General features: G+C 39.9%; 1 protein-coding gene across 1 annotated transcript; it reads right to left on the bottom strand.

Annotated features, from left to right (window-relative positions):
* tmem161b (transmembrane protein 161B) lies at positions 1–27,929 on the bottom strand. Its single transcript, XM_053610126.1, has 12 exons — positions 27,711–27,929; positions 16,102–16,205; positions 15,447–15,533; positions 14,279–14,376; positions 14,018–14,174; positions 9,774–9,925; positions 8,521–8,581; positions 8,121–8,261; positions 7,379–7,492; positions 5,954–6,128; positions 5,167–5,263; positions 1–3,759 (listed from the first exon to the last, which is right to left on the bottom strand). Exons 1-12 carry the CDS (start codon positions 27,711–27,713, stop codon positions 3,512–3,514), a joined length of 1,437 nt encoding a protein of 478 aa, XP_053466101.1. The 5' UTR covers positions 27,714–27,929; the 3' UTR covers positions 1–3,511.

The following is a 27,929-nucleotide window of genomic DNA, read 5'->3' as shown; positions in this document are numbered from 1 at the left end:
CTGGTCCTTCAGAATGAATTGCCAACTGCCAATCTTTTCAAAAAAAGTTGGGAGTTGTATGCTTTTGTGAAAAGCTTATCTTGCATGCATTTGTGACCAGAAGACCAAAGGTCATAGCACCCAAAATTGAAAATCAGATTAACCTTGTATCTTTCAGTGAAGGTAGTAGGTGTGTAGGGCATTCCTTGCTGTACCAGGTATGCACCCTACACACCCTGTACTACAATAATAATATTGTACTCTAGTATTATTTAGACTGGCTATAGACATCTGATCCTCAGACTAACTCTATATTTGCCATTGAAGAAAGACAAAATGGTTCCCCTTGTTTAAGCAGATGCTGGCCTACTGGGTAGTGAATGTAATCACCATGGCCTTTAGACCGAAGGCCATGGAGCGTCATCTCCTCGTGGTTTTTATTTGGAGGTGTGTGGTTTAATTAAATCCATCTGCTGCTACCTGGATGTCTCCATGCACCTTCTCCATAGTGTTCAAGATCAACATTCCCCCTCTCAGCGGTGAGTGCCAAGGTCATCTCTGAACATCTTTCTGTGTATTTGCAAGGTGAGCGGTATTCCTCATGACATTGTTGGCATACGGTACGTGTTTCCCATCCCCCAAGCAGGAGGGTGAAACAGAACAATAGTTACATATGTAACTTTAGTTCTATGAACCCTGGATGAAAACCAGGTTTCCTTGTTAGTTGAAACAAGTAGCTAGAACAGATGCCTTAACGACAGTTGGCTTTATTGCAAATGCGAGGTCGTGTGTTACTGTGACTACGTTGTAAGGTCTTGGCGTAAGTTTGCACGGACCCAAGGGGGTATCCAGATGTTTCACACCGACCCTGATTTCTAGCTAGGGTTTATAGATACATATGTACATACATATGTATGTAACTATTAAATATTTAACTAATGAATAGGAAAACCTGCTGTATGCTAATATGCATGTGTGTGTGCAAAAAATGGCAAAATGAGCTGTTAACACATAAAACCAAATTCAGAAAATGTCCAAAAATTTACAATCAAATCAATTAAATACACTACGATAACTACAAAATAATAATAAGAAAACAAAAATGGCAGAATTTCCCCTTAAACATTCATTTATTAAACACAAACTAACAAAAAATAATAAATAAAACAGTAGAACAGCCATACATAAAACACAGTTAAGACAAAAAAAGGCCATTCTGGTTTGTGGATTTTAAGAAGTGTCCCAGCTTCATCTCCACTAGAACTCAATGGAGAAAAGAAAGAAAAAAAAAGAAAAGAAAGAAAAAGAATAGGAATTTTACAAATGATTTGTCAAATTTGTCTTGCGAAATCCAAACAGTCCAATTAAGAACCCAAGATTATATGTTATTTGTCATTAGGTTTGACATGTTTAAAGACACATAGCTATGATGAAAAAGAGGTTTTTAGTAAATGATAAATAGCATCCTTCTGCTTCCTTGGCCACTCTTAAACTACATGTTTGAAATTAGAAGTGCTAGAAAATGACAAAAAGGTAAGAATCTGATAACTTCATAACTTGGCAAAGTCAGTAGTTTCTTGCTTGCAAGTGATAAAGAGCTTTTAAATGCTCATAAATGTTCCAATGACACTGGATATATGACCGACTGATTGGTTGATGATTGTGCAAAGTACATTTCAGCCAAAGTTCATAATTATTGGAACATCGTTACTGTCCCATTCCTCGATTTAATACTGAATCAAAGGCGTGTTATCCAAGGGAACAGACAGCCTTCTGAATGTTAAACCACTGCATGTTAAATAAATAACTGATTTGTCAGCAATACTGACCAAAACTGTCACCGGTTTGGCCAAGTTGAAAATTTGTAGTCGGACCAGGAAAAATAATGAACGAATGAAAAGTGAAAAATCGTACATCAAAACTGCAAGACTGATACATTCATATTGTGCACACTCTCCCAAATGCAAAATGGAGAGAGAGGGAGAGAGAGAGAGAGAGAGAGAGAGAGAGAGAGAGAGAGAGAGAGAGAGAGAGAGGATAAGACTGACTTCTACAACTCATAAAAGAGTTAAAATGGTAATAATAATAATAATAATAATAATAATAAAAAAGACACAATTACAAATCAAACTGATATGTGTATCCGGTATCTGTCTGAGCTTTAGTGCAATCCCCATGTTTTTACTGACCAAAATTCATAAAAATCTGCAGAATTCAGACTCATGCACTGCTATACCGCTACACAAAAACACACCAAACGCTCTTCGTGTTAACAAGCCGGGACATTTCTTCCCCCATTGCTTGTACACTGTGGAGAACGTTTGAGTGTGAATACTTACATTTCACAGCAGTCCACATGGCTCTATGTCTGAGAATGGACACAAGCAGTTACACTCGCAACAGATTAGAGCTTACACGCATCCTTGGCACCTTAATATAAAGCTAAACGGAAATCAATCCAAACACTAGAGCCGTGACAGCAAATCAATAGGCATGACATGGTAGCATGTGCGCTGCACTTGCAGGCTCTGTTTGATCACACTGGACCCTAGATTCAAAGCAAAACGTTTGACCAGTTAAACTAAAAGGAGAGGCAGGAGCAAAGCGGAGGCCAGTGCTTTAGATCGTGTCCAAAGATCGTTCCTTTCTTGTTCAAAATGCCCTTTTTAGATTTATGCCTGCAAGCGGCAGGGGTCAGCTGCAGCCTGCAGGCATTGATGTCTTTATTCGAACACTTGTCTGTTCTCACACACGCACATGCACACACTCACACATACTATTAAATTAGCTCAGTCTTTGTACAGTTACACAAACTCAAACAAGAAGGCCTATTAAGCACCTGCCTGGCAATAAAGATAAAAACAACTCTCACATTTAATTAATACACCCCCCCTCCTTCCCAGGTGCTATCCACAGCCCCAGTGCTTTTCTTTGCCATTAATACAACACTTGTTAGTTATTAGAGTTGTATAACTCTGGGGGTGTCCACCTTCCCTACAGCAGAGCCAAGTTTCAGAGGCGAAAGTGAAAAATGACTTAAAATCACATTTTAAACCCCCGCTTTTTTTTTTTTTTTTTTTTGCATATCATCTATCATCCATTTAGAACTCTAAAAATACAGCATCTCAAAAAGCAATGCACAACTCCAAAATTCTCAGTGTGTTTAAAACGAACAACAAAAAAAGGCCCATAAAAATGCATCCATCTGGAGATTCATGGGTGTCCTGCATTGTTAAAATCAACATACACACCCCCTGTACAGGAGACAATCCTTCATTCACTCTTCCCAACATCACGAAAATCAAATCATTAATCATTATTATTACTATTATTGTTATTGTTCGCTATGGTTGACCGAATGTGATGCTGAAAATACTTTTCTTTAAAAAAAAAAAAAAAAAAAAAAAAGGACATCAAAGTCCATAAAGGAAGCCCGTCAGAGAGATATGGTTGTGAAAAGAAAGGGAGGGAGTTTCTGGGCCTTTGGCTGTACAGTCTTCTCTGCTAGCACTGGCCCACAGGTAGCCTGTCGCTATGCAGCCATCAGGTACTGGTGGTAAAAGAGGCCGAAGAGAGACGTGGAGAATAAACAGGCAGCAATCCACCAGGTGAGGAAGGAGAGGAGGCCTCGAAAAAGCAAAGGCGTGAAAACAGTCCTCAGTCCTCCCAAAGCCACAGAGAGCTGTGCCACTGTTTGTGGTGCCTGAGCTTCTGCATGTCCTGCTGTCCCCAGATGACAGTCCTCATTCTCTTCAGTATAAATGCCCCAGGAATGTCCACCTGATGATAAAAAAAAAAAAAAAAAAAAAAAAAAAAATTATATGAAAGCTAATAGCTTTGGAGCGGGTAATAACATACTTGATAACAGTTTCACAATCCAGTCGAGTCCACATTTATTAGCACTTCTAAGGCTACCAGGATTTGAGGTCATGACATGTTCAGGTAAACAACCTACTGTTGAAGCTCTTATCATTTGTATTTCACCCCCCCGTTGTGATAGAGGACAAAGGGATTCTACATGTGTGCAACCTCATATTTATGCACCAGGGAAAAACAAAACAGACAAAAATATAGTTTAGTTTTTCAGTCCAGCAAGATTTTCAATGTGGTCAAATATATCCATTTCTCATATCGGAATCTGACGAAACAAATGGAATGGACTGCAATTTACTCTCAAGTTAAGGTACAAATATGGTACTGATATTGTATTTTAACAATAGCTAGTGTTAGAAATGTCTTTAAAAGCTTTTCTGTACATCTATCATCCAATTATATTTTATTATACTATAATATACTATTATATCCACTTTTTTCTTTACTACAGTCAGGTAAATTGAACATTTATCTATTGTCTATTTTTCTATTGTGAGAATTTGTCGAGCAGTTATTTCCCCCCCAAAATGCAACTTCATCTGCCAATGGAATAAGACACATTTAAACTTGAATTTACTTATTTTAATTATGCATGCATTACCTTTTTTACAAGCTATTTACAAAATTATAATAAGGGTAAGTATAATGGCGCACAGCTATCCATGCCTAGGAAGCCTAAAGGGCTCCCACCCAAAGTGTTCTCTGGGTGGGAGGAATAGCATTAGTCTCCTGCCAATTAAAGGGACATTAGCCGGTCATGCATGCCTCAGAGCTCATATATGAGGAAGTGGACAGTAAACTGCCCTGTACCACAGCAATATAAATAATGATGAGTATAATAATAATAAGAAGAACAATGGGATAAAAAGAAGAGAAAATGTAAACAGCTTTTAATCTCCATTTAATCACTGCGTGTAATATTTATTTTATATGATTACTTTTTGACCATTCTCTTGAAGAATGGCATTAATTATGGTGATACACATTGTGCTGTTTGGGTTAGATTATTTTAACAACCTTGATTATTATTATATTTTTCTTTAAAAACTGATTTTAATAATGTTCTTATTTAACTTGCAAAAACTATTTATTTAAATGACTAAAAAAAGATCAATCTGTATTTAAACAGATTTTAACATACAATTAGCTAACAACGGAGTGGGTCATTGTTATAAAAGTATGGATAAAACTTGATACGGATAACTCGATACCAAAACTTGACCAGATCGCGATCTTCATGGTTTATCCATCACGGTCATAGTGCCCAAGCCTACCACCAGAAATGCTGTGGAAGAACAGGTCTGATCTGCTCACCTAATGTCTTTAGCAGCAAAGTTGTGTGCAGCAGCATTACCAGCGGTGCAACATACTGAAGGGCTATCACACACAGGTAGTAAAAGACACGAGCGACCTGGCAGAAAGATAAAAAAAAAAAGGAAGAACATATTTGCAGTTAAAAACAGCTCCTTTGCACAAATCCACTTCAAAAAACAAGCTACTTCAGGGCAAGAAGGGTTCATCAAACAGACTTAGAGAGACTGTTCCCAGGGAGTTTAGCTAGGGGGAAGGACTGAAAATGTATAAATTCTGAAGAAGGCTGTAACACCAGACGCCACCATGCCGCCACAGCCATTTATGAGTCTCGCACATCAAACAGGCGCTTTCCCTTGGCTCGAGCTCTGGAGTGCTGGAGGTTTTGATCTTAACTGAAGCTCCACTAAACCCAAATAGCAGGCGCATTTCAGAGGGCAAGCAATATGACTGAATCCTTTTTCATTACAACACATTTCCGTCACTGAAGGACGCCGCTATGCTAATGCAGCGATCTTTAGGGGATGAACGAGGTGGGCATCTGGACTCATTCATGCACCTGTATCCGGTCGAGATGATGATTCATTTATATCTTGCCAGTCAACATGACACAGAAGAATGATTCATCCACTCAGATAATGTCATGATGGCTTTCTATTGGAACAAGCCACTGGAATAGTTTCTAACTCGGACATCTCGATGAATCTGGACTATTTTATACGATTTCATTTCTCTAGGGAATAAAACGAAACTCCTTAAAAAGAACCGCGCAGAACGTCCAACTACACACCATTTTCTGCAGCTCGACTGTGCTGATACGCCCTGCTTCCTTCTTCATCTGCTCGACACCCTTCTGGGCCAGGTTGAGGTAGGCCTGTAGGTGGTGGCGCATCATGGCCAGCCTCAGCGCGCACAGCAGCAGAATGGCCCACAGGCGCAGCGTGTCGTACGTCTTCTCTGACATCCTAACAGAAGCAAGGGAAGAGACACAGTAGGGGTGTTTCTTAATACATCATCGCAACAGCACACAGCAATAACCACTCATGCCTGTGACAACAGAAACTGCTACAGAGTACTTTTGTGTTATTAAGTTGACCATATTAACATATTAAGCTTCATGCTGCATAATAAAATGCACTTGATTATTTATTTCATATTTGATGCTTGTTTGGCTGTACATTTGAAGTTTTTTTTTTTTTGAGGCCTAGCCCATGTTAAATTGGGTTCAACGCAGCATTAACACACACACACACACACAAAAACAGGAATGTTGGGCAGGGGCACGGGTACTTGGTGTCTGTCCAGTGGTCTTTCGACCATCTTCATTAGTTTTGATATGAACAAAAACACACTCTCTTGCACATCCCAATGTCGCTTGTATGGTATACAAAGCAGACGAACATGGAATTAAACTTCCTAATATGGTAACGACATTGCAGTAATCGCCCCCATCATGGAACAATAGAGATCGCAATCATACGTCAGCATTTTTCCTCAGCCACAAAACAGATTTATTGACTCTGGAGAGTGGATTTGAAAAGATGCTATTTTCGGCGATTGAAAACACTGTGTTAATGACCACTGTGGACTAGACCTGAAATGATTGTCGTCTGTTTAATTCTGCATCATAAGAATAAAAGTGCACCCTAAATCTATTATAGTTTCCCGTGTATTCCCTGCATTTTCCAAGATTTCCACATGTTTTGCATGAACAGCTTAGCTGTTGCCACTTATATACAAGATAAAACTATACAATCTCTCTCTCTCTCTCTCTCTCTCGCTTTCACACGTACATACGCCTTGATCTTTTTTATCCGACACAGGGTCACTGGAACCCTGGAGCCTATCCCAGGAGACTCCGGGCACAAGCCAGGGGACACCTTGGACGAGGTGCCAATTCATGGCAGCCACACATTCGCACACCTATTCACTCTACGGACAATTTGGAAATGCCAGTCAGTCTACCGTGCATGTCTTTGCACTGGGGGAGGAAACCGGAGTACTCGGAGGAAACCCCCAAAGCACAGGGAGAACATGCAAACTCCGCACACACAGAGCAGAGGCACGAATTGAACCAACAACCCTGGAAGTGTGAGGCAAACGTACTAAACACCAAGCCATCATGCCCCCCAAAATGACTGAAGGTTTATCATAAAAAATAATAATAAATAAATAATAATAGTTAAAACAAACAAACAAACAAAAAAAAACTTACAAAGGCACACTATCTTTCCCCAGCCTGGGATTCATTATATAATCCTTGGTAATGGGCTTCACCCACAACAGCACCATTATAAGTGGGGCCAAGAAGTTGATATGCAGCAACGTCCTGCAAGACAAGACAGAAAGAATCATTTAAACGGACAGGGAGTGACTCAAACTCAGGCATTGGCCAAGAGCAGTGGTAGTGATTTTTAAAAGGACAGGGCGGGAATCTAAGTTGGTCACACTGAAGTGGATTAGCTAGGTATATTGTGCATCTCCCGACCCCTCACAGTACACCTGGCTTTGGTCCCTAACATAAGCTAATATGGAGTCCATCTGTAATAATATTTATCTGCTGACTGGATAAAGCAGTGTCATGTTCTGGTTGTGCATGCTGAATTACGTGCAAATGCTAATATGATTACAGCGAACAGGTGGTTCTTCCGGCTAGAACGCGATCCGGTTGTACATGAGGATCTAACAGTGGTGAGAGGCATGGGCTCCGTCTCAGTTAAATACATATATGGATAGTCAATCAGTTTACCAGTAATAAATGCAGATGTTGTTGCTTTAGGTTCTGTGTTAGTGAGCAGAAGGTCAAAACCAAAGATTTCTAAAGAGCTACTGCTGGCTAATTAATACGCCATTAACGTTTCCTAAAAATGCTTCATAAAAGCTTAAGATTACATGCACATAGGATTTTAAGATAATACACGTATTGCTAATGTAACATGGTTTCTGAGGGCACTCACTGTGTGACTTTGCTGTTGTTTAGGGTGAGGGCATCAAGATGCATCTGGGCCAATCGCAGCCCAGGGAAGGTGAGGAATGCTCCAATCAGAGAGCAGAGTAGAGCCAGAGCCAGCTTAAAGGTTAGTTTGGATATGGGGCCCCTACACAGAAAGACAGAAAGCAAAGCCTGGTCACAGAAGGGTTACACACAGACGCGCACACACAGACACACACGCATGCAGACAGACAGACACAGAGACAGACACAGAGACAGGCAGACCCGCAGACAATCAGACACAGAAAGACAGACACAGAGACAGAAACAGAAAGACAGACACAGAAACAGAAAGACGCACAGACAGACAGACAGACGCACGCACAGACAGACGCACGCACAGACAGATACACACATTTACTCACTGGGACTGCAGGCCTTGGGTCGTCAGAAACTGAACAGCACTTTCAGAAAAATTAGCAAAACCTGCAAACAAGGAAAATGCATGAAACTGATTTTACAGGGAAAAAAACAACTGCTAAAAAATAAAATAAAATCAATAACACTAACTGGTGTGTAGACGTTGGTATAAAACAACTCAAACTGCAGATGCAGTGCTTATTAATTATAAATCCAAGCACTCCATGTGTGGGCCACTAAATTCGAAATCTAATATATCTCTTAATCTTAAACCAAAGCTAGGAAAAATGAACAGTTCGAGCAGTCTGCTATAATATGACGGTGAGACAAAGCCCTGTCCCCTCTGTAAATTCTGTAAACACTGATTTGGGCGACTCTTAGGACTCTATTAACTGCTCCATCCATTTATGTGCCTCAAGGCACCAAGATAAAAAAAAATAATAATAAAATCCACCTCTTAAATATAGATATTTCTGATAAACTGACATGTACATAAACGGATGAGAAACGTCTTCTGTTATAGGCTTTTTTAGAAAACCCAAACAAAAGAAACCCAAGAAGAAACTCGGGCCAAGACACCGGACTTTGATGGTGCATCTACGCATAATGAGAAGTAGTCACTGTAAACCCGGCATGGAAACGTGTGTCTGTTACACGTGTTTGTATTTTTTTGACAGTGTGTATACACAGTTTTACTACCGATCATTTAATAGTTGTCAAACACAAATTGTTGCAAATCGTAAATTGGCAACAAATGCAAACCAGCTGCATAAACCCACTCATACATGTAGAAGGAGTTTCTCTGCAGATTATTGGGTGGTGACTTGATGGGCATGAGTGGTATAATATTACTTCAATTCAAATAAATTCATTCTGAAATGAAACCAGGCAGCTCGGTTGTTGTTAAAACGCACATGGCTGCATTTCTCTTTAATAGAATCACAAAAAGCATGAGTTTGTTTGGCTAATTTTTAATGTTGAGTGAAAAAGAGGAGCAAACTTTCACCTTGGCCTAGTGCACGCTAACACAGGTCTTTTTTAAAAAAAACAACAAAAAAAAACAACCTATTTTTATATTTTATATATTCTATATTTTTATAACTATATTTATTGTTGGAATTGTGGAGATGACATCATCATCATCATCATCATCATCATCATCACACTAATAAACAACTCTTAATCACAATGGCATCTGATATCGATGAAAAGCAGAAGAAAATGACAGAAGGTTGTAAATACTGTGGTCATACTGTACCCGTCTCAAGTCCAAACTCAAGGTAGTTCTCAGTGACAATGAGGATGGCCATTGCTTTGACAAAGAAGAAGAACCCAAAGGTGATGCAGAGGGATCGCTCGCCACCTTCCTCCAGCTTAAAGTAGTGAGCCGTGAGGGAGAAGAGGATCTTACTGAAGGAATCAGGAGTTAAGGATTAAGGCTGCAGTTATAAAACAGGCACAAATGGATTAGTTTCTAAACTTTGACTGGTGTTTATACTTATTTTTACATTTAGTCCATTAAAGCTTTTCAAACTCAAGGGCCTATCTGAGCAATATCCTTATCATGTGATGTCGGAAACGGAGAGATATTTCAATGTCATATATATATATATATATATATATATATATATATATATTGAATTGGTACACAGAGTTAGAATATGTTGAAGCCGACAAATCCGAAGCTCCATCCGAGTTGCAAAACTTTTGATCATTCGTTAATATGAGCTCAGAAGGGATCTGCAGCTCCCTGAGAAAAACAGGAGCTTTTGATTGGGTTCAGTGCCACGACTTTTAGGGAACAAATCTAGTTTCCATTTTTATATCCTGGAGATGTGGTATTTCTAATCAACTCCTTCTCACAATCATCACTACACCATGCTTAGCATATGGGACGCTGCGACAGACAATCACTTGCAGAAAGGAAGCCACATCAAATTAAAGTAGATCTGCAGTGAAAGGAAGGAGGGAATGAGAGGAGAGGAGAAGAAGAGAAGAGGAGAAGTGAGAAGAGAAATAAGAAGAGACGATACGAGAAAAGAGAAGAGAAAAGCAGAGTAGAGAAAAGAGAAGATGATAAGAGAAGAGGAGTGAAGAGAAGTGAGAAGAGAAGAACAGAAGAGAAGAGAAGAGAGAGGAGAAGAACTGAGAGAAAAGAAGAGAAGAGAAGAGGAGAGAGGAAAGGATAACAGTGAAGAGAAGAAAGGAAAGAAGAGAAGAGAGGAGAATTCAAGAGAAGAGAAGAGAGAACATAGAAGAAATGAGAGAAAAGAAGAGAAGAGAACAGAGAGGAGAAGAGAAGGGAATAAAAGAAGAAAAAAAAGGAAAGAAGAGAATGGAAGCGAAGAGAAAAGGAGAGGAGAAGAAAGGGGAGAAGAGAAAAGAAGAGAAGAAAAGAGGAGAGTTTAAAGCAGAACTGCTGACTGGCCAGACAGACAATATATAAATCAACTCAATCTATCCAAGTCAATGTATTCGAATGGGCAACTTTAAACTATAATCTAAATGTAAATAATAATAAATCATTAACTCTTGGTGAGAAGACGTTTGAAAGCACTGTTTAAACTATAACTTCCAAAGTTCCAGTCAAAGCTGCAGTCAAAGCTGAGACAAACTCAACACACAACTTAAACAAAAACCTGAAGAAAGAATGATATTATTAGTAGCAAGGTGTTATAATGAACCTCCTCATGAAGCCTGCATGCTCACATCTAGTTGATTACACTGGTCCAGGTCAATCATGTTAGTGCACAGTGCAAAAAAAAATCACAGACAACTGGAGAAGGCCATCTAAGGAAACGTCTCACTGCCCATCACATTGACAAAGCCATATCTCTGCCACACGCTCTTCAGAGGCAGCCCAGTAAAATGGCTCCTTCCTGACACCGTCCATCCATTTGCACTCACACAGGCCTATCATCATCCTCATCATCTTTATCATGCCATCAGCCAGCCTCCCTCTCTCCTATTGCTCAATCCTTTTTTTCCCAGGCAAATCAGTCTGGTTTGGTCATGAAAATTGGGTGTCCAATCTTCAGTAGCAGGTTGTGAGTGGGTGAGGGGCAATGCATACAGCTGGAAGATTGATCCTTGTGGACTGTTCTGTTGTTAATGTACATGATTTATCAGCCAGAGAAGAAGGAAAGTAGCAGGTAAGGAGCAACAGTTGCTGAAATTTCACCCAACTGCACTCTCTCTCTCTATTAAAACGGAACTTTTCAACAAAGAAAGCTGTTTATGACACGCTCACCCAAACACTACACTAAAAACTTTACTAGAGTGAATATCTAGCCTGAATACCAGTTCCAGCTCCTAGGTATTTCTAGCTGGGGTGGTTAGGGGTTAGAGCAGCGGTGGCGGTGGCGCTACAGTTAAGGCGCTGGGTTACTGATCATTAAAGTCAGGGGGTTCAAGCCCTAGCACCGCCAAGCTGCCACTGTTGCGCCCTTGAGCAAGGGCCTTAACCCTCTCTGCTCCAGGGGTCCCTGAGCTATGACCTCAAATATCTAAGAAGCTGGGATATGCGGAGAAAATAATTTCACTGTGCTGTAATGTATACATGACCAATAAAGACGACTTCTTCTTACAGAAACTAGAATTGACATTACCAGTAGCCAGGTTCTTTCCTACTCCTCCGCAGACGTGTAATGCAGCATTTCCTGCTGTTTGCCCTCAGACTTGTTTTCAGTAAGTAAAATATACGAGTACATATGTATATTTTAACAGTGACAGTCATGTACATGCCCATGCCATCATACTATCCTTTCGCTCATAAAGAAGCTCCTGTTTCCTCTACAATTTCCTCATTCTGTCACTCCATCATGGGTTAACCACAGGCTGTCTCTTCTGGTCTGTGAGATTTCATCCAAGAACTGTTTTTGTTGTAAAATAAACTGTAAGCTGCACATTGGGGGTTACCAGTGGTTTGCATCATTCTTTTAACTCCCTGGGGTCATGCGGGTGTGTTCCTGTCTTTATGAAAATGTTTAACATTCTTCATTCATCGTTCGCTTCACGATAGCCCAATTTTCCTAGTATTGAAATGGGCTCAAAGGGGTCATTTCCTGATGTATAACTCTAAAAAGAAATCAATAAAGAAATCTAGAGGAAAAAAGGAAAAAAGAAAGGGGATGATCAGACAGAGGGAAAAAAAGACAATGATAAATAAACAGAAACAAATAACAAGAAAAAAAGGAAGGAAAAAGAATTGAGAAAGAGGGAGAGAAGAAGAGCCAAAATGTACAGCCCCTTAAATAGTAGTATAATATATAAAAAAAAAGAAAAGAAAAAAAAAGACTAAATAGTTTAGCTAATATGGACGTACCACATTAAATGCAACTATCAATGGATAAAAAAAGTATGATGTGACATTCTTTAATAAGTACAAGAGGAACTTCAGGGTGGCTTTGCGTACGGTTACATCACACCACCCTATCGTTGATTATATTCCTAGATCAGTCTGTACAGGATTTCTGAGGTTTTTTTTTTGTTGTGTTCGCTGTGGCCAAAGGTGCTTGATTTTGCTGTGGCTTTTTTCAAAACCTTTTTTTTATGGAAAACTACTTGAATAGGCGAAATTGCAATCGCACAAAATTGTTTCGCATGGCGTTTCACAGCAATGTTTGTTGGGAAATCAGACCTTTTAGCTGTACTCATGTTCGACACATGCGAATCGGAGAGGGCTTTGGCTGAATGCGCGTTGTGATGACGTCACACGACGCATCTCGGTGCAAACCTGCAGAAAATCTACGCTGTTTTGAAAAATCGCAAGGTCCTCCGAATCTTGTGGGGTCTTCCTTGATTTTGCGTCAATTTCTGCGATCACAAAATTTCTAAATCCTGGAGGGACTGCAATATCAGCATGGCCCATTGCGTTTCATTCTTTATTTATTACATGAAAGCACAAGAAATCACAAAAGAAAAGGAAATCTGTGTCTCAAAACACACACTGGTTTTAGTTAATGATAAACTAGTGTGCCTATTGCTAAACAACCAAGGACTATGGGAAAATGAAACTAGGGTTAACTAGCTAATTAGTTTAGTAGTTTAATAACAAACGTTAACAATATCCCGGACCTTTTGAAATGTTAGCTAGCATAAGAATAACTGATTCTAAAATGTCACATTATAACTTATTAAAAAAAAAACCACAAAAACAAAAAGATTGTACCCTTAAATCCTTCTATATTCTGCACTTCATCCTCATAGTCATTCATCCATTTCAAATTCAATATGCAAAATTCCAAGGCCAAAACAAGAAATACACTTTTCTAGAGTCACTGGCAAAAAAAAAAAAAAATACAACCACCACATGAATAAAACACTCTGGCTAGTGTGTTCTGCACAGAAAATATGACAGCTCTTAAGCATTTTGTAGAACATCAAACTGTGCAGCACCTCCTACATCATTATCTGTTCTGATGCAACCTTCAGGACATTCAAGCTGCAGCACTCCAAACATTAAGTGAGTTAGCCTTGGGTGAGTGGTGTTATGAAGGATACATGACAAAGGCCAGCACTAACAAACTCCACACCACACTGATGTTCATCTCTCCATTACTCTCAGCCACACAGAAGTACAGCTCAGTGATGAGGTACACTGCTGTTGCTGCCACTGTGAAGTCCACCAGCCACTGAAACTCCGGGAAGTAGTGCAAAGCTAGCAGAAAAGAAGAGTAATGAGGTCTACGGTGCAGAGAGCGGCATGGAATATATGAGGCCGCTAGGCTTCTAATGATATGGAGCAGATGGAAGTGCATATACCTAGTGTGTCCACTTCGGCAATACATTTCGTTTCCAGCTGGAGGTCGATGTCTTTGGGAACCGTCAGTGGCTTGTTCTCTATGTGCCCATTGTATTTCCTACAAAAAATCCATACATGTTAAAGTTTAAGTTTAAGTTACAGATAAACATGCAAAGCCACAATTATATGAAGTACAGTCAAATTTGACATTTTTATTTCATGCAAATGTGCTGTGAGCTAGTATCTGTAAATAACTGGGCAAAACTAGTTGCGCAAAATGCTGCATCTCTGGCTTTAGATCAAACTCATCAACTTATACACTACACACTAGAGAAGTGAGTCTGAATAATTTGTCCTATCTTCCTCTCTGAAAACTGAACAAGGTAATATTCGCTTATACAGAAAACAAAACAATGTTATAGCACACACATAAAAAAGAGATAAAGCAAATATGAAATACTGGGATTTGTGTTTAGTCCTAAATGATATACAGATTTGCAAAGCATAGCCTAGACCTGGCTCAGTTTCCCTTGGAAACACCACCACCATCAGTGTTTGCACCTTTTACTGAGGATTAGAGTCCTACTTGCTTAAAAAAAAGAGGCTAAATATACACAATGCTGAAATCAAACACATTCCTCCCTCAGCACTAAGGCAGTTGGCATGAGAATGTTGAATGTTGAGGTCTGCTGGGAACAGTAGGATACTGGAAAGCAAAGGGGGGGAGAACATGGGCCTCCAGATCAACAGGGGCCAGTGTTTGAGCCCTTTGCCCCATAGCCGCAGGCCAGCTGTCCTAAAAAGCAGTGATCCTCTCGTCTGGAGCGCTGCTGTTTACCCAGGGCCATGCACACTACGGCGGCCAGCACAAAAGCCCTGTGGGAATCCCGATCCTCTTTCGTTTTGATCTCCGAGCTACCTGCCTCGGCTCGGGAGGTCTCCAAAGAGCACAGCTCCGAAGAGCAGGACTTTACCAGAAGGTAAGCATAACAAGCAAGGTGGACATTGGCTCATCTGTACTATTTAAGGGATTAACATGCAGGACTTTCAGTGTACAATTGGAACAAAGCTACTGAATGAGAATTAGACTAGAAACTAGTGCATGTTAAGAGCAAAGATAACAGCACTACAATTTCGCTCTGGTTTATTGGACATTATAAAGAAACAAAACACAGTTGTACTACATACCTGTCCTTTTTGTTCTTCCCTCCTTTCTGGTGCTTTCCAGCGAGGCTCCTCAACTCCTCTTCTGTTGGATGCTGGTACCAACGCAGACTGGAACATGCAAGCCAGGACATATAAACACACAAACAGGGCAGATTTTGAAGTTTTTTTTTTTTGGCACAACCTCTTCAACTTTGTTTGGAAATCATCCGAGTCCTGAGAGGGCTGTGCCGCTTTCAGTTGTTTTCCATGTTTATTTATTCATTAATGAAAACTCAATTATGGAGATCTCTAGGGCAAAAAAAAGCTTGTGTTTGAACTAGCAAAAAAAATATATATAAAAATTCAAAAAGTTTCACAGCCCAAACAAGCACTGATGAATTATTGAACACATTCTGAGAAGCTGTTTGCTCTAAACACATGGAGCTAATTAGGAGGAACCAGGCCGGGCTCGTTGTGGTCCTCTCGGGTTATTCCACTTTCTGATGCTGCCCTTTAGTCCTACTGATGAGCCGTAATGATGCATCTTTGGCAGGCCCATTATACTAACAATAAAATTAGAGCTTGAGCAAAAGTACATCATGTTGAACCTGCCTTTGAAAAGCACTGCTGAGATACAATGCTACAGCACTCGAAGGGTCAATCAACACAAAAGAGTCCCGATGCATCCGCTCATTACCTGCCACTGCAAAGCAGCCATCTTGCGAAGGAGTAGTGAGGTATAATTTTCTGAATCACGCAAGCCATTACCATGGTAACCACCAGTTGCACACTGATCACACCCTGGGAGTAGAAGACACACAGAAGAAAAAAGTACAAATAGCAGTTTTCAAATGAAAATGAGAAGTTAAATATACATCACATGCAAACTACACTTTTGACATTTGGTGAATTATTAACATAAAAATAGGGATCCTAGTGGGAACATTATTATAAGCGTTTATTAGACTATTGCAGAAATGAGACGAGGTTTTGAAATTTTTGAATGGTTCTTTACAATTGCAGACATAAATGACCAAATAAGACCATTCGTCTGTGTTCTTTATTTGGAACATGACAATCCTGTGCACCTCAGGAGCCCAGACCGAGTCGAGGGAGGCTATTTCATTTGGCCAAACAGACTGGATATTGCAAACACGCTTAAATGTATCGCTCAGGTATCAAAAGTCATAACTGCCCTTTCAACCCAGCGTCAAACTACTTCAACTGGAGAGGAAGTACTGCAGCGATCACTGACCAATTCTACCATCCACAGCAGTGAAGCACAATCTGAGACCTAGACTTCATAGTCAGACATGGACCTGCATCCAAATGTCCTCTGATCTGTAAATACTTATGCTTGACTAACCGCTTGATGTCAAGTCACGGCATGGCTAAAGACCACCAGGAATTTCAGGAATTTCAATCCAGACATTGTGTGCAAAGAACACTCACTAGCCAGTTTAATAGGAACACCATCACGTACACCTGCTCAGTGATGCAATTATCCAATCAGCCAATCATGTGGCAGCAGTACTGTGCATAAATTAATGTAGACACAGGTCAAGAGCTTCAGTTACATCACATGCTCACAACAAACACCAGAAAGGGGGATCTCGGTCATTGCGATCGTGGCATGGCTGCTGGTGCCAGACAGGCTAGATTAAATATTTCGGAAACTGCTGAGCTCCTGGGATTTTCAGTGTAGGACTGGGCGATATGGACAAAATCTTATATCACAATATATGATAATTTTATATCTTGAAATGATGGACATCATGATATATTGCGTTTTCTCTCAAAATTGGTGGAAAGAATTGTCTATACAAAATAACTACACGACTGCTTTTTGATCATTCTGTGAACTAAACGCCAGCGAAAGGTACTTTTTCTTTTCTCCTTTTATTCGGAAGTGAAATTGAACAGCACCATCAACCCACGAGAACAAGAAAAACAACATTGTCAAAATGGGAACAATATGAATACAGACTATAAAAATTAAATATTATTTATTCAACTTCAAGTTTCAGGAAGCCAACCGACAGAAGTACCTCCCTTTTTGGAACAAACTCCTCATCTGTTAGTTGGGCTGATGTCTGTATCCACGTGTCGTAGGGAATTTCGCTCTGTGTCACGCTCCTCTATGCTTGTTTTTTTTTTTTTTTTTTTTATACACACACCCATTCACACACTACGGACACTTTGGAAACACCAATCAGCCTACAACGCGTCTTTGGACCGGGGGATTAAACCACCAAAACACGGAGAGAACATGCAAGCGCCGCATACACAGGGTGGAGGTGGGATTCGAACCTCCAACCCCGGAGGCAAACATGCTAACCACCAAGCCACCGTGCTCCCCCTGCACCTGCTTTATTAGTAGCTACATTTATTCACATTTACAGTACATACAGTAGTAGCTACATTTTTCTAGTTGGTATTGGTGAAACATTATGAATTATTAAAACGTATAAAAAATTACTGCTAAAATCAGATCTTTCTGCCATTATTATATTATATTGTAGAACACACTGGCCAATTTGGGGGAATACAGGAGCCAGTGAATACAGGGAGTACAGAAGCCACATTTGCAGCCATCATTCAGTCCAATTGTCAACTCAAACAACCTGGCGCACACACAGTCCAAGTAAAAAATAAAGTGCTCTCCTCCTTTTCCGTTTTCAAACACAAATACCCGCTCTATGATCTACCACAGCAATAACTAGTAAACACTGGAATTTAATGTACACCTTCAAGAAAGCAATACGCTCCATTCTGCCAAGGCTTCTGCTAGCGGTGCATTACAAGTCACCTTAGGTGTCCATTAGGAGGAAAATCACAGAACCTTTAGGGGTCAGAGTCAATGCCATATTACTGCTGTTCAACCAACAGCTCAGAACTTTGTTATACATGAAATCGTACCACTTTCAAAAAAAACACCATGTACCCTGTCAAGACCAAAATTCCAGGACATTGAGAGTACAGTCATCTATAGAAGGGATATATTCTCCATCGCTGCTGCTCCTAGAAAAAGAGCCAGCAAATAAAATCACTCTCAGATCTAGGGAACTTATATCTGTCCCAATAATGTGGTTTACATATTCTCACTATCCGTAAACATCTTACGGAGTGTTTCCTTGCCACCGTCGCGCTCAACTGGGATAAATTCACACAATTAAAATCTGTATCCCGTGTTTATATATTGCTGTAAGGCTGCTTTGAGACAATGACTATTATAAAAAGTGCTATACAAATAAAATTGAATTGAATTGAATAGAATTTTTCCCCTAAAACGTATGCGCCCACATTTGTTTGGTTTTTAGGTTTACTCTGCCACTATGCTCTGAAATTTGCAGAACATTTTTGGCAAGCTTTGTCCAAAAAAATATAAATATATATATTTTTTTAAATAACCAAATATTCTGCCTGTTGTTTGTATCTTTATTCATATTCATTTAGGATGCATTATCTATTCAATCAGAATTATGTATTCATATTCAGTTCCATCCCAAATATTTACACAATCATTTCTCTCCAGAATCTCATTTGTCTTCAGAAGGGTTCCTTTACATATGCTGCATAGCTAGGATATGTAGCTAGCTATCTATGTAGTTATACTGCTATAGAACACTAGCATGGCCTCCCAGAAACCATAGCAACCAGCTCAAGATAACCGTAGATAGCCCATACATACATACATACATACATACATACATACACACACACACATACATACACACACACACACATATATATATATACATATATTATTTATTATATATACATATATTATTTATTATATATACATATATATATATATAGCAACTTGAGGAGAAACTCTCTGCAGTAATAGATTTTTTAATTGGCCATTTGGAATCACAGCTGGCAAAAGAAATTTCAAAATCAAGCTAAATATCAGCAACTACATTACTGAAATAAATAAAGAAAAACAAATCGGAAACATGAAAGTTTCAGATTATGTTGTGATGGTGCCTCTATGTGACTTGACATCATTTCACTGTACTTTGTCTGTACACCGTCATAGAAATGCAGCAGACAAACGTGACCAGTATGTGTGACATGGAAAATATAGGTCACACACACATACACACACTGGGAGGCGAATGGGAGGTGTAGGCCTGAGGCATCAGTATAAGGACCAGCTCCGCAGGGGGAAATTAAAGCAGCAGGAGTTGACTATCTGCCTCAGTAGCACTGACCCAAAATACACAGGGGCCAAATAAGGTCTGAGGAGGGCTGGTAGAGATAACCAGCAGATCATGGAACTCATTCACCAGGTCCTTCTTAAAAATTTTTAACCTAGGCTGAAGGATATCAGTGTTAACAGGTAGATGGATAGAAGTTTAAAAGCTTACATGCCATTCACCAGTGTGTCGTTCTGCATCTCTGTCCCATGATGGTATATTAAATAGACTCATAACATTACAGATAGACAGTACATAAAGAGATATGAAGCAGTGTCAAGACACCAGTGTAAGTGTGCGGCTGTTTGCATCCACCCTGTTTCCCCATACAGCTGGACATCTGAGAACTGAATTTAGGAGCATCTCCGGACTACAAGGTACATTCACGTTTCCAGTGTACTGGATTCATCCATCCATCCTTCCATTTGCCATCCTGCTTATCCTACACAGGGGCACAGAGAGTGTGAAGCCTATCCCAGGGAACTCAAGGCACCAGGCAGATGGGGTGCCAACATATTGTAGGGCACAATCACACACATTCACGTACTATGGACAATTTGAAAATGCCAATCAGCTTGCAGCATGGCTTGGGCTGGGGGAGGAAACCGGAGAACCTGGAAAAAACCACGAAAGCACAGACAGAACAAGCAAACTCCGTGCACACAGGGCAGAGGTGGGAATCTAACCCCCAACCCTGGAGGTGCGAGGCAAACAAGCTAACCACTAAAGCACCGTGCCCCCCATTATTGACACAAAGATTCTCAAAAAAATAACCCAAATGTTATCACTTTGCGAATCCAATATGAATGTCAGCTACAGAACTCTTGGCAAATTTCAAGACAAACAAAAACATGATTGTATAAAATTACCATTACACACACGTTTTCCATAAAATGATCATAGGGGCTTTTTAGATCTTTTGCAGCTAGTGGTGATGGGGCCCTCAAGGCTAGGCCTCAGACTCGGACTAAGTCCTCAAGATCTCAGACTAGCACGATCACATTGTCCCGAGGAGGATTAAAAACAGTGTCAAGTCAAGTGAAGTCAAATGGCTTTTTATTGTCATTTCAACCATATACAGCTGGTACAGTACACAGTGAAACGAAACAACGTTCCTCCAGGACCAGGGTGCTTCATAAAACACCACACTAACGACATGAAATGACACAGAACTAAAATCAGACATTCTACATATATATTCGACATAAAGTGCACATGCAAACAACACAAGACAGTACAGTAACTACTAAAACAGGACAATGGGCACAGTAAGAGAGTGTAGCACTGACAAGTAAACAGTTCTGGTGTGAAAGTGTCAGATATAACAGGTAGTGCAAAAGAATAACAATATAACAAAAATACATTTAAAAAAAATGCTGTGAATATAAACCTAACATACTATGACATAGCATTCAGCAGATTAGCTTATACCATATGTGGACACATATGGTGTGTATATGTGGACACCAGGTAAAGAGTACAGTGCTGACAAGAAATTAAACATAATATTTTTATAAATACAGGAGCAGTAGAAATACAGGTAGTCAGTACAGAAATGTGCAAAAATTGCAAGAGGAGTGGGATGGTGTTCAGTTCATTATGAGTGTGCGTGTGTGTGTGTCAGTCCAGTCTCTGAGTATTCAGGAGTTTGATGTCTTGGGGGAAGAAGTTGCTATACAATCTGGCCATGAGGGTCCGAATGCTTTGGTACCGTTTTCCAGATGGCAGGAGGGTGAAGCGTGTGTGTGAGGGGTGTGTGGGGTCATCCACAATGCTAGTGCCTTTGCAGATGCAGCGTGTGGTGTAAATGTCTATAATGGTGGGAAGAGAGACCGCAATGATCCTCACCATCCGCTGCAGGGTCTTGCGATCCGATACGGTGCAATTTCCGAACCAGGCAGTGATGCAGCTGCTCAGGATGCTGTCAATCGTTCCTGTGTAGAACGTGGTGAGGATGAGGGGTGGGAGATGGTCTTTTTTTTTTCCCCAGCCTTCGCAGAAAATAGAGACACTGCTGGGCTTTCTTGGTTATGGAGCTGGTGTTGAGGGACCAGGGAACCATCTTTTTTGTTTTGTCCACATTCAGAGACAGATTGTATATCTCTGCACCAGTGCGTTAGCCCCTGCACCACCTCTCTGCATGCTGACTCGTCGTTCTTGCTGTTGAGACCTACCACGGTCACGTCATTGGTGAACTTTATTTGATTAGAGTGTTGCTGCACAGTCGTGAGTCAGCAGAGTGAACAGCAGTGGACTGAGCACACGGCCCTGGGGGGCCCCTGTACTCAGTGTGGTGGTCCTGGAGATGCTGCTCCCGATCCGGACTGACTGAGGGCTCAGTTGCAGATGGAGGTGTTCAAGCCCAGTAGATTGAGCTTTCCAATCAGGTGCGGAGGAATGATTGTGTTAAATGCTGAACTGAAGTCTTTGAACAGCATTCGGATGTAGGTGTCCTTTTTGCGCAGGTGGGTGAGGGCCAGATGTAGGGTGGTGTACGGGACGATTTGTGTAAAACTGATTTGGGATGCTTGCAGAATATTGTATACACTGACAATGTCCAAGACAGGAAACTGGGTTCCCGAGTGGTGCAAAAGAAAAGCATTCACCAAATCATCAGGAGATCACGAATTAGAATCTCGATGACGCCAGAGCCTTCTGAAGCCAGGAGTCCATGTGTCTGTAGCAAGGAGTCCAAAACTGGCAGTGCTTGGGATGGCATTACTCTCTCTTCCCCTGTCAATCAGAGCAACACCTGCCAATTGCAGGCATCTGTGAGCTAGAGCATTTTCTTCCGAGTGTGTTACACTGCCCTGTGACACAATATGAGAAGCAGCATTTTAAATAAAATAAAATAAAATTAAATTAAATATCAGCTTCACATGTCTTGAAGGAAGCAGGTGTTAACCATCACCCTCCCCAGTTGGTAGCCGTCATGTGACAGGTTAGAGCTACCTAGTGGGTGGGAATTGCCAGGTCATCATATTGTGGAGAAAAGGTGAAAAAAGATTAGCAATCCTACCAGTTATACCTTGCATGAGTAGGCTAGTAATGAGTATTCATATCAGTAATGAGTATTCATATTATATAGTAATGAGTATTCATACCAGTACAGCTGGTTTACGTTTTGCATATTAATGCAACAGATGAATATGTAACAGCGCATTCAAAACGGAGTGAAAAATAATAAATAGATGACAGAGCAACCTGAAACATAAAAGAGGTGTATTCAAGGTACCATTAAATTGTCATTTTAAAAATGTAGGCAAAAATACTGGGTCTAACTGTATTGGGGAATATAAATGTTCAGATATAACAACATATACTATACTGCTGTCTGTGTACTTGTGATGTTCTCACCAATGCTCATACTTAGTGTTATGCCAGAACAAGAAAACTGTGAAATAAATACAGTTCCCTTCAAGGGTATTGGACCGACAAGGTCGATTCATTGGTTTTTGCTATACACTGAATACATCTGGGTTTGAGATCAAAGATCAGAATTTCAGATTTCATTTCCTCACATTCCCATCTAAATGTGTTAAACAATTTCCAGAAGCAGCCATGCAAACCCAAGCCATGCCACTACCTCCACCACGTTTCACAGATGAACGTGTTTGTTTTGGTTCATGAGCAGATCCTTTCTTTCTCCACACTTTGGCCTTTCCATCACTTTGGTAGATGTTAATCTTGGTTCCAGAACTTTTGTGGCTCATCTCTTTATTTCTTTGTGAATTCCAGTCTGGCTTTCTCATTCTTACTGCTGATGGGAGGTTTGCATCTTGTGGTATGGCCTCTATATGTCTGCTTTCAAAGTCTTCTTCAAATGGTGGATTGTGGTACCCGCACCCCTGCACTGTGGAGGTTGTTGGTGATGTCACTGACTGTTGTTTTGGGGGTTTTCTTCACAGCTCTCACAGTGTTTGTCATCAGCTGCTGTTGTTTTCCTTGACCAACCTGTTCCAAGTCTGGTTGTTAGTGCATTAGTGGTTTCTTTTTGTTTCAGGACATTCCAAATTGTTGCACTGGATATGCCCAATGTTTGTGCAGTGGCTCTGAATGATTTTCCCTCTTTTCTCAGCTTCAAAATGGCTTGCTTTTCTCCTAAAGACAGCTCTCTGATGTTCATGTTGCTTTATCCTTTTTAACAACAAATGCAGTCTTCACAGGCAAAACCTAGGGCTCAAACCAAGAGTAGACATTCAGAGCTATTAATTCTTTAAACAATTTTTTTTTTTTTATAAATAGGGCACACCTGGGCAACAAGGTGACATGTTCCAATACTTTTAATCACTTGAAGAAAGAAAAAAAAAGGGGTGGGTTCAAACAAAAGGTGCTATGTTCTAAGTTGTTTAACACATCTAGTGTTGAAATTCTGATCTATTGTCTCATGTTCATCTTTTGATTATAAACCTAAAATGTCTTCCATGTATAGCGAAAACAACAGAATCGGCCTTGCCGTTCCAAAACTTTCTGGTTGAACTGTACAAAATAAACCCCAGGTTTTTTAATTAACGAAAGTCAGTTTTCACTTCAGGCCAGTTCTGCAAACAGTCTTAAGCACCGGGGCTTAATAGCATCATGAATTCCGCCAACTATCAGGCTACTTTAACTCATATAGGCTACGATTGCCTCTGTCAGGAGGTCAAAAAAAATAACTGCAGAATTCTGTTTATAACACTACTTACAGAACACTAATTAGAAAAATATTTAATGTTGAAAAAAATAAAATTAAATTAAAATAAAATTACAGTACAAAGCGTGCCAATATGTTTAAGTTTAAACTACCATTTATCACATACGTTTTTGGGTTTTTTTTTGTTTTTTTTGGAAGGGTGACATCAACTCTGAAGTTGACTCTCGGAAGCTAATGAGTTTTAAAATGCTGCCAGAACACTATCATTTCATTTAAGGCAATTAGAGATGCACCGATACTAAATTTCTCAGCCTATACCGATAACCGATTATTCAGAGTGATATCGGCCGATCCCAATAGTTCTGCCTTTTATGCCTTCTTTTAAATTAATAATAATTAATTCCACAATTCTGAAAGGAATAAAACTTTATTCTCTCCATTTCAGTTTCAGAGTATTCTGGTCTCATAAACAGAAAACACATTACTCAAATTAACATCAACACATTAACTAAATTCTGAAGATTAAAGTAAGATTATTAACTTATTTAATGTTATTAATTCATATTAACATTGACTGAATTCTAAAAAATGTCCTGTAGTCTCACATTCACTCACCACAAACAAAAGCATTTCTACTTCATCAATAAACATCAAACTGGTAAATATAATATAAAATTCTTTATATATTAACATTAACTGATGAAATACACAACTCTACAAATATATTTTTCTGTGCAATATATAGTTTTTTGTCAACTCATCTTCATTTAAATATTTCAATGTTGTACTGGCCCTTTAATTCAGCACGAGCAGCTCGAGCAGTGCTGCAAACAAAATAAAAATAATTAAGATATGCACGACGCCGAAACTCCCGCTTCACTGCTGCTCACTTCCGGTGTAAAACTGTAGCAGTGCAGAGATTACAGAGATTACGAACTGCAGTTTTGTAGTTATTCCACACAAGAGACATCTTCTTTACACACAATACGAATCCGATGTATTTTCCCGCCCTCTTTTGATTGACAGGATATAATCGGCCCTGATCATCGGATGTTTTTAAACTATCGGTCGATGGTCCATAGCGTGAAAAACTGCCTTTATCGGCCGATATCGATTATCTGCCAATACATCGGTGCATCTCTAAAAGCAACATGATGAATATATAGTAAACAAAGACATGAGGTGAGGTAATTATCATGAAATATTCTACACATCTACACTTGGCACATATGTAGACTGTAGTATTTGCAGTTTAGTCACAACCCCATAGAGCTGGAGAAATCCTTGCTCATGAGCAGTTTCCTCACACAAACACCTCATCGTGATGAAGACGTAGTACCGCATATAAAGCATTATTATGTTTAGAGGGCAACTTAGTCAACATGTGAATAGTAATGATACCTCTCTACAAGTTATTGCCACACTAAACACAAACACCGGTCTACGGTGTATTCGGTTTATCAGCTAAGTCCTGTGGGAGAGGAACAGGGAGTGTGAGGTGCTGCGCTAACTGAGCTAACAGTTCAGCGGGCTAAACTATACAGTGCTGCAGCCCTTACACTTACATCCCTCATGTATACACATGTATACGCAACAAAAGCACCTGTCAAAATTTAAAGAGCATAAACATCAAGTTCTGTCCAAAAATAAACAGTAAGCAGGTTAGGTCAATCAATAAGCTACTCATACAGGCTAATGCAACACCTCAGAGAGGATGGCAGGTGCGTATAAACTCTGCAAAATAGAAAACAAAAAGTATTCTGTTCAAGGTACTCCAAAGCCAGTACTGGGAAGAACACATAACCCTCTCGCATGCCGTGCTACTCCTGAGTTACAGCGGTATTCACAGACATAAAACTAAAGTGCTTTCACAGACATTTAAGGTGGTATAAATAGCAGCGTCCAAGCCGAGTCTCTAATCAGCAGCTCTCATGTCCAAGTCCAAGCTACCTTAATGAATTACAGTAGAATATACAGTATTATCACATCTGAGTAACTTTATTTAAGGTTTAAGAAACCATTAGTATTTATGGCTTTTTTTATACGCAAGAACACAAAATTCAGGAAAATGGTGCCTCACTGCTCCAGGGTCCCTGATTCAGTCCTGAGCTCTCAAATACTCCTATAAAAAGTTTTGGTTAAAATGACTTGAATTTACAAAAGAAAGTTGACAGGTGACTTAAACTCGAGGCTGTTGTCTGTGTAAACATCTCCACATGCAGGTTACTTGTGGTTGAAGATGGCTCCTCTATTAGTTTTGTTTATGGCGTCTTAAGTAGGCAATAAACTAAATCCGTTAGAAAGATCAATATTTACACAGGTTAATATAGTATAAACAAACATATCATACTGTACGGGAAACGGAAAACATTTCATTTAATAGGATCAGATATGAACAGGCATGGTTCGAGAATGCACTATGGCCGGCCGATATATCATTATAATATCGTGACAACTGATTACGCGATACACTTTTCTGAAATATCGTTGGTATGATGTATTTTTGTAAAAAACAAACATTTTTAATAATTACAAATTAAATGGTACTGAATGGATGCTGTTGATTTGACGTAAAAAAAAAAAAATTCTTTGTCTTTGTAGGCATTAAAGAAAAGTATCATCAAGCTCAGTTTAATGGTTGTTTTGTGTTTGTTTGTTTATTTATTTATTTATTTTCCAACTGTTTTGCAGACAGTTTGTGAGCGAAATTATCTATTGTGACACGCATTGCGTATCGTAGAAACGTCCTCGAGTATCGGGATATGATATTTTTGCCATACTGCCCAGCCCTAGAATGCACTATACTGTGTGATGTAAATTCAGCTCTGGCCCAACGGACGCTTGTTGACTTTAAAACAGAGGGCAAACAGTGAGATGTGGTGGTGTTTTAGAAGGCATGCGGAGGTCAAATGTACCTCTGATGAGGAAGTACACAGACACAGGTAGCGCGCGTGCACGCACACACACCCCTCTACCTGAGTGATTAATGTCATACACTGCTTCTGTGACAGTCAGCAGTGCAATAATGCTCTATGATCACTAAATAAAACCACATCATGAAACACGCCTAAACCCCAATATACTAATGTTTCAGTTAATACAGCTGGGCACAGAGTAAATAGCTGGTGGATAAGGAAGCATCAGTATATAGTAGTAGCATCTCTAATCTATAGACTTTTAATATTAGCTCTCAGGATGAATGAAAAGATTCACTGTGACACACAGAACTGTGCTGGTTATCTGTTAGAAATATAACCGTTATATATTTACATAAACTCCATGCTCACTAGTGCTACAGGAGGACAGCTAGCCATATGCTGCATCCCAAATAAACCCTGTATATAATGAAGTGAACTACATAAAGTGTAGAAGCCGTTACTTACCCCAACACAGTGATAGTTCAGGGAGTAATGAGGTATTTGGGGTTCAGTCTCAGGTTACTGTATGCTAGCATTAGCTTGTGTTACTCACCATGTCGATGTTGCTGTGCAGGAACAGGCTCAGCGCCGACTGTCACACTATTCTCCACGAGTCGGAAATCAAGCGGCTCCGAGGACATATGCCTGTTTGGGGATGCTGTAATTTGAGAGTAAGGTGTCAAACAAAAACGACTCGCATCCCTGCGACCAATTGATTCACCCTCGGATCCGGAGTGTTTTCAACTGCAGTAGAGGTCACGCTGCGATTCTC

Source organism: Ictalurus furcatus, chromosome 22 (genome assembly GCF_023375685.1).
Source record: "Ictalurus furcatus strain D&B chromosome 22, Billie_1.0, whole genome shotgun sequence".
NCBI classification, from domain to species: Eukaryota; Metazoa; Chordata; class Actinopteri; order Siluriformes; family Ictaluridae; genus Ictalurus; species Ictalurus furcatus.
This window is presented reverse-complemented; position numbering and strand designations above follow the sequence as displayed.

What these genes read in the sequence shown, in the direction of transcription:
- tmem161b (XM_053610126.1), bottom strand. An exon ending in TGGCTGCTTTGCAGTGGCAG is followed by an intron (nt 15,534 to 16,101) that starts GTAATGAGCGGA and finishes TGCATGTTCCAG; the next exon opens with TCTGCGTTGGTACCAGCATC. An exon ending in ACCCAAGGCCTGCAGTCCCA is followed by an intron (nt 8,262 to 8,520) that starts GTGAGTAAATGT and finishes CTTTCTGTGTAG; the next exon opens with GGGCCCCATATCCAAACTAA.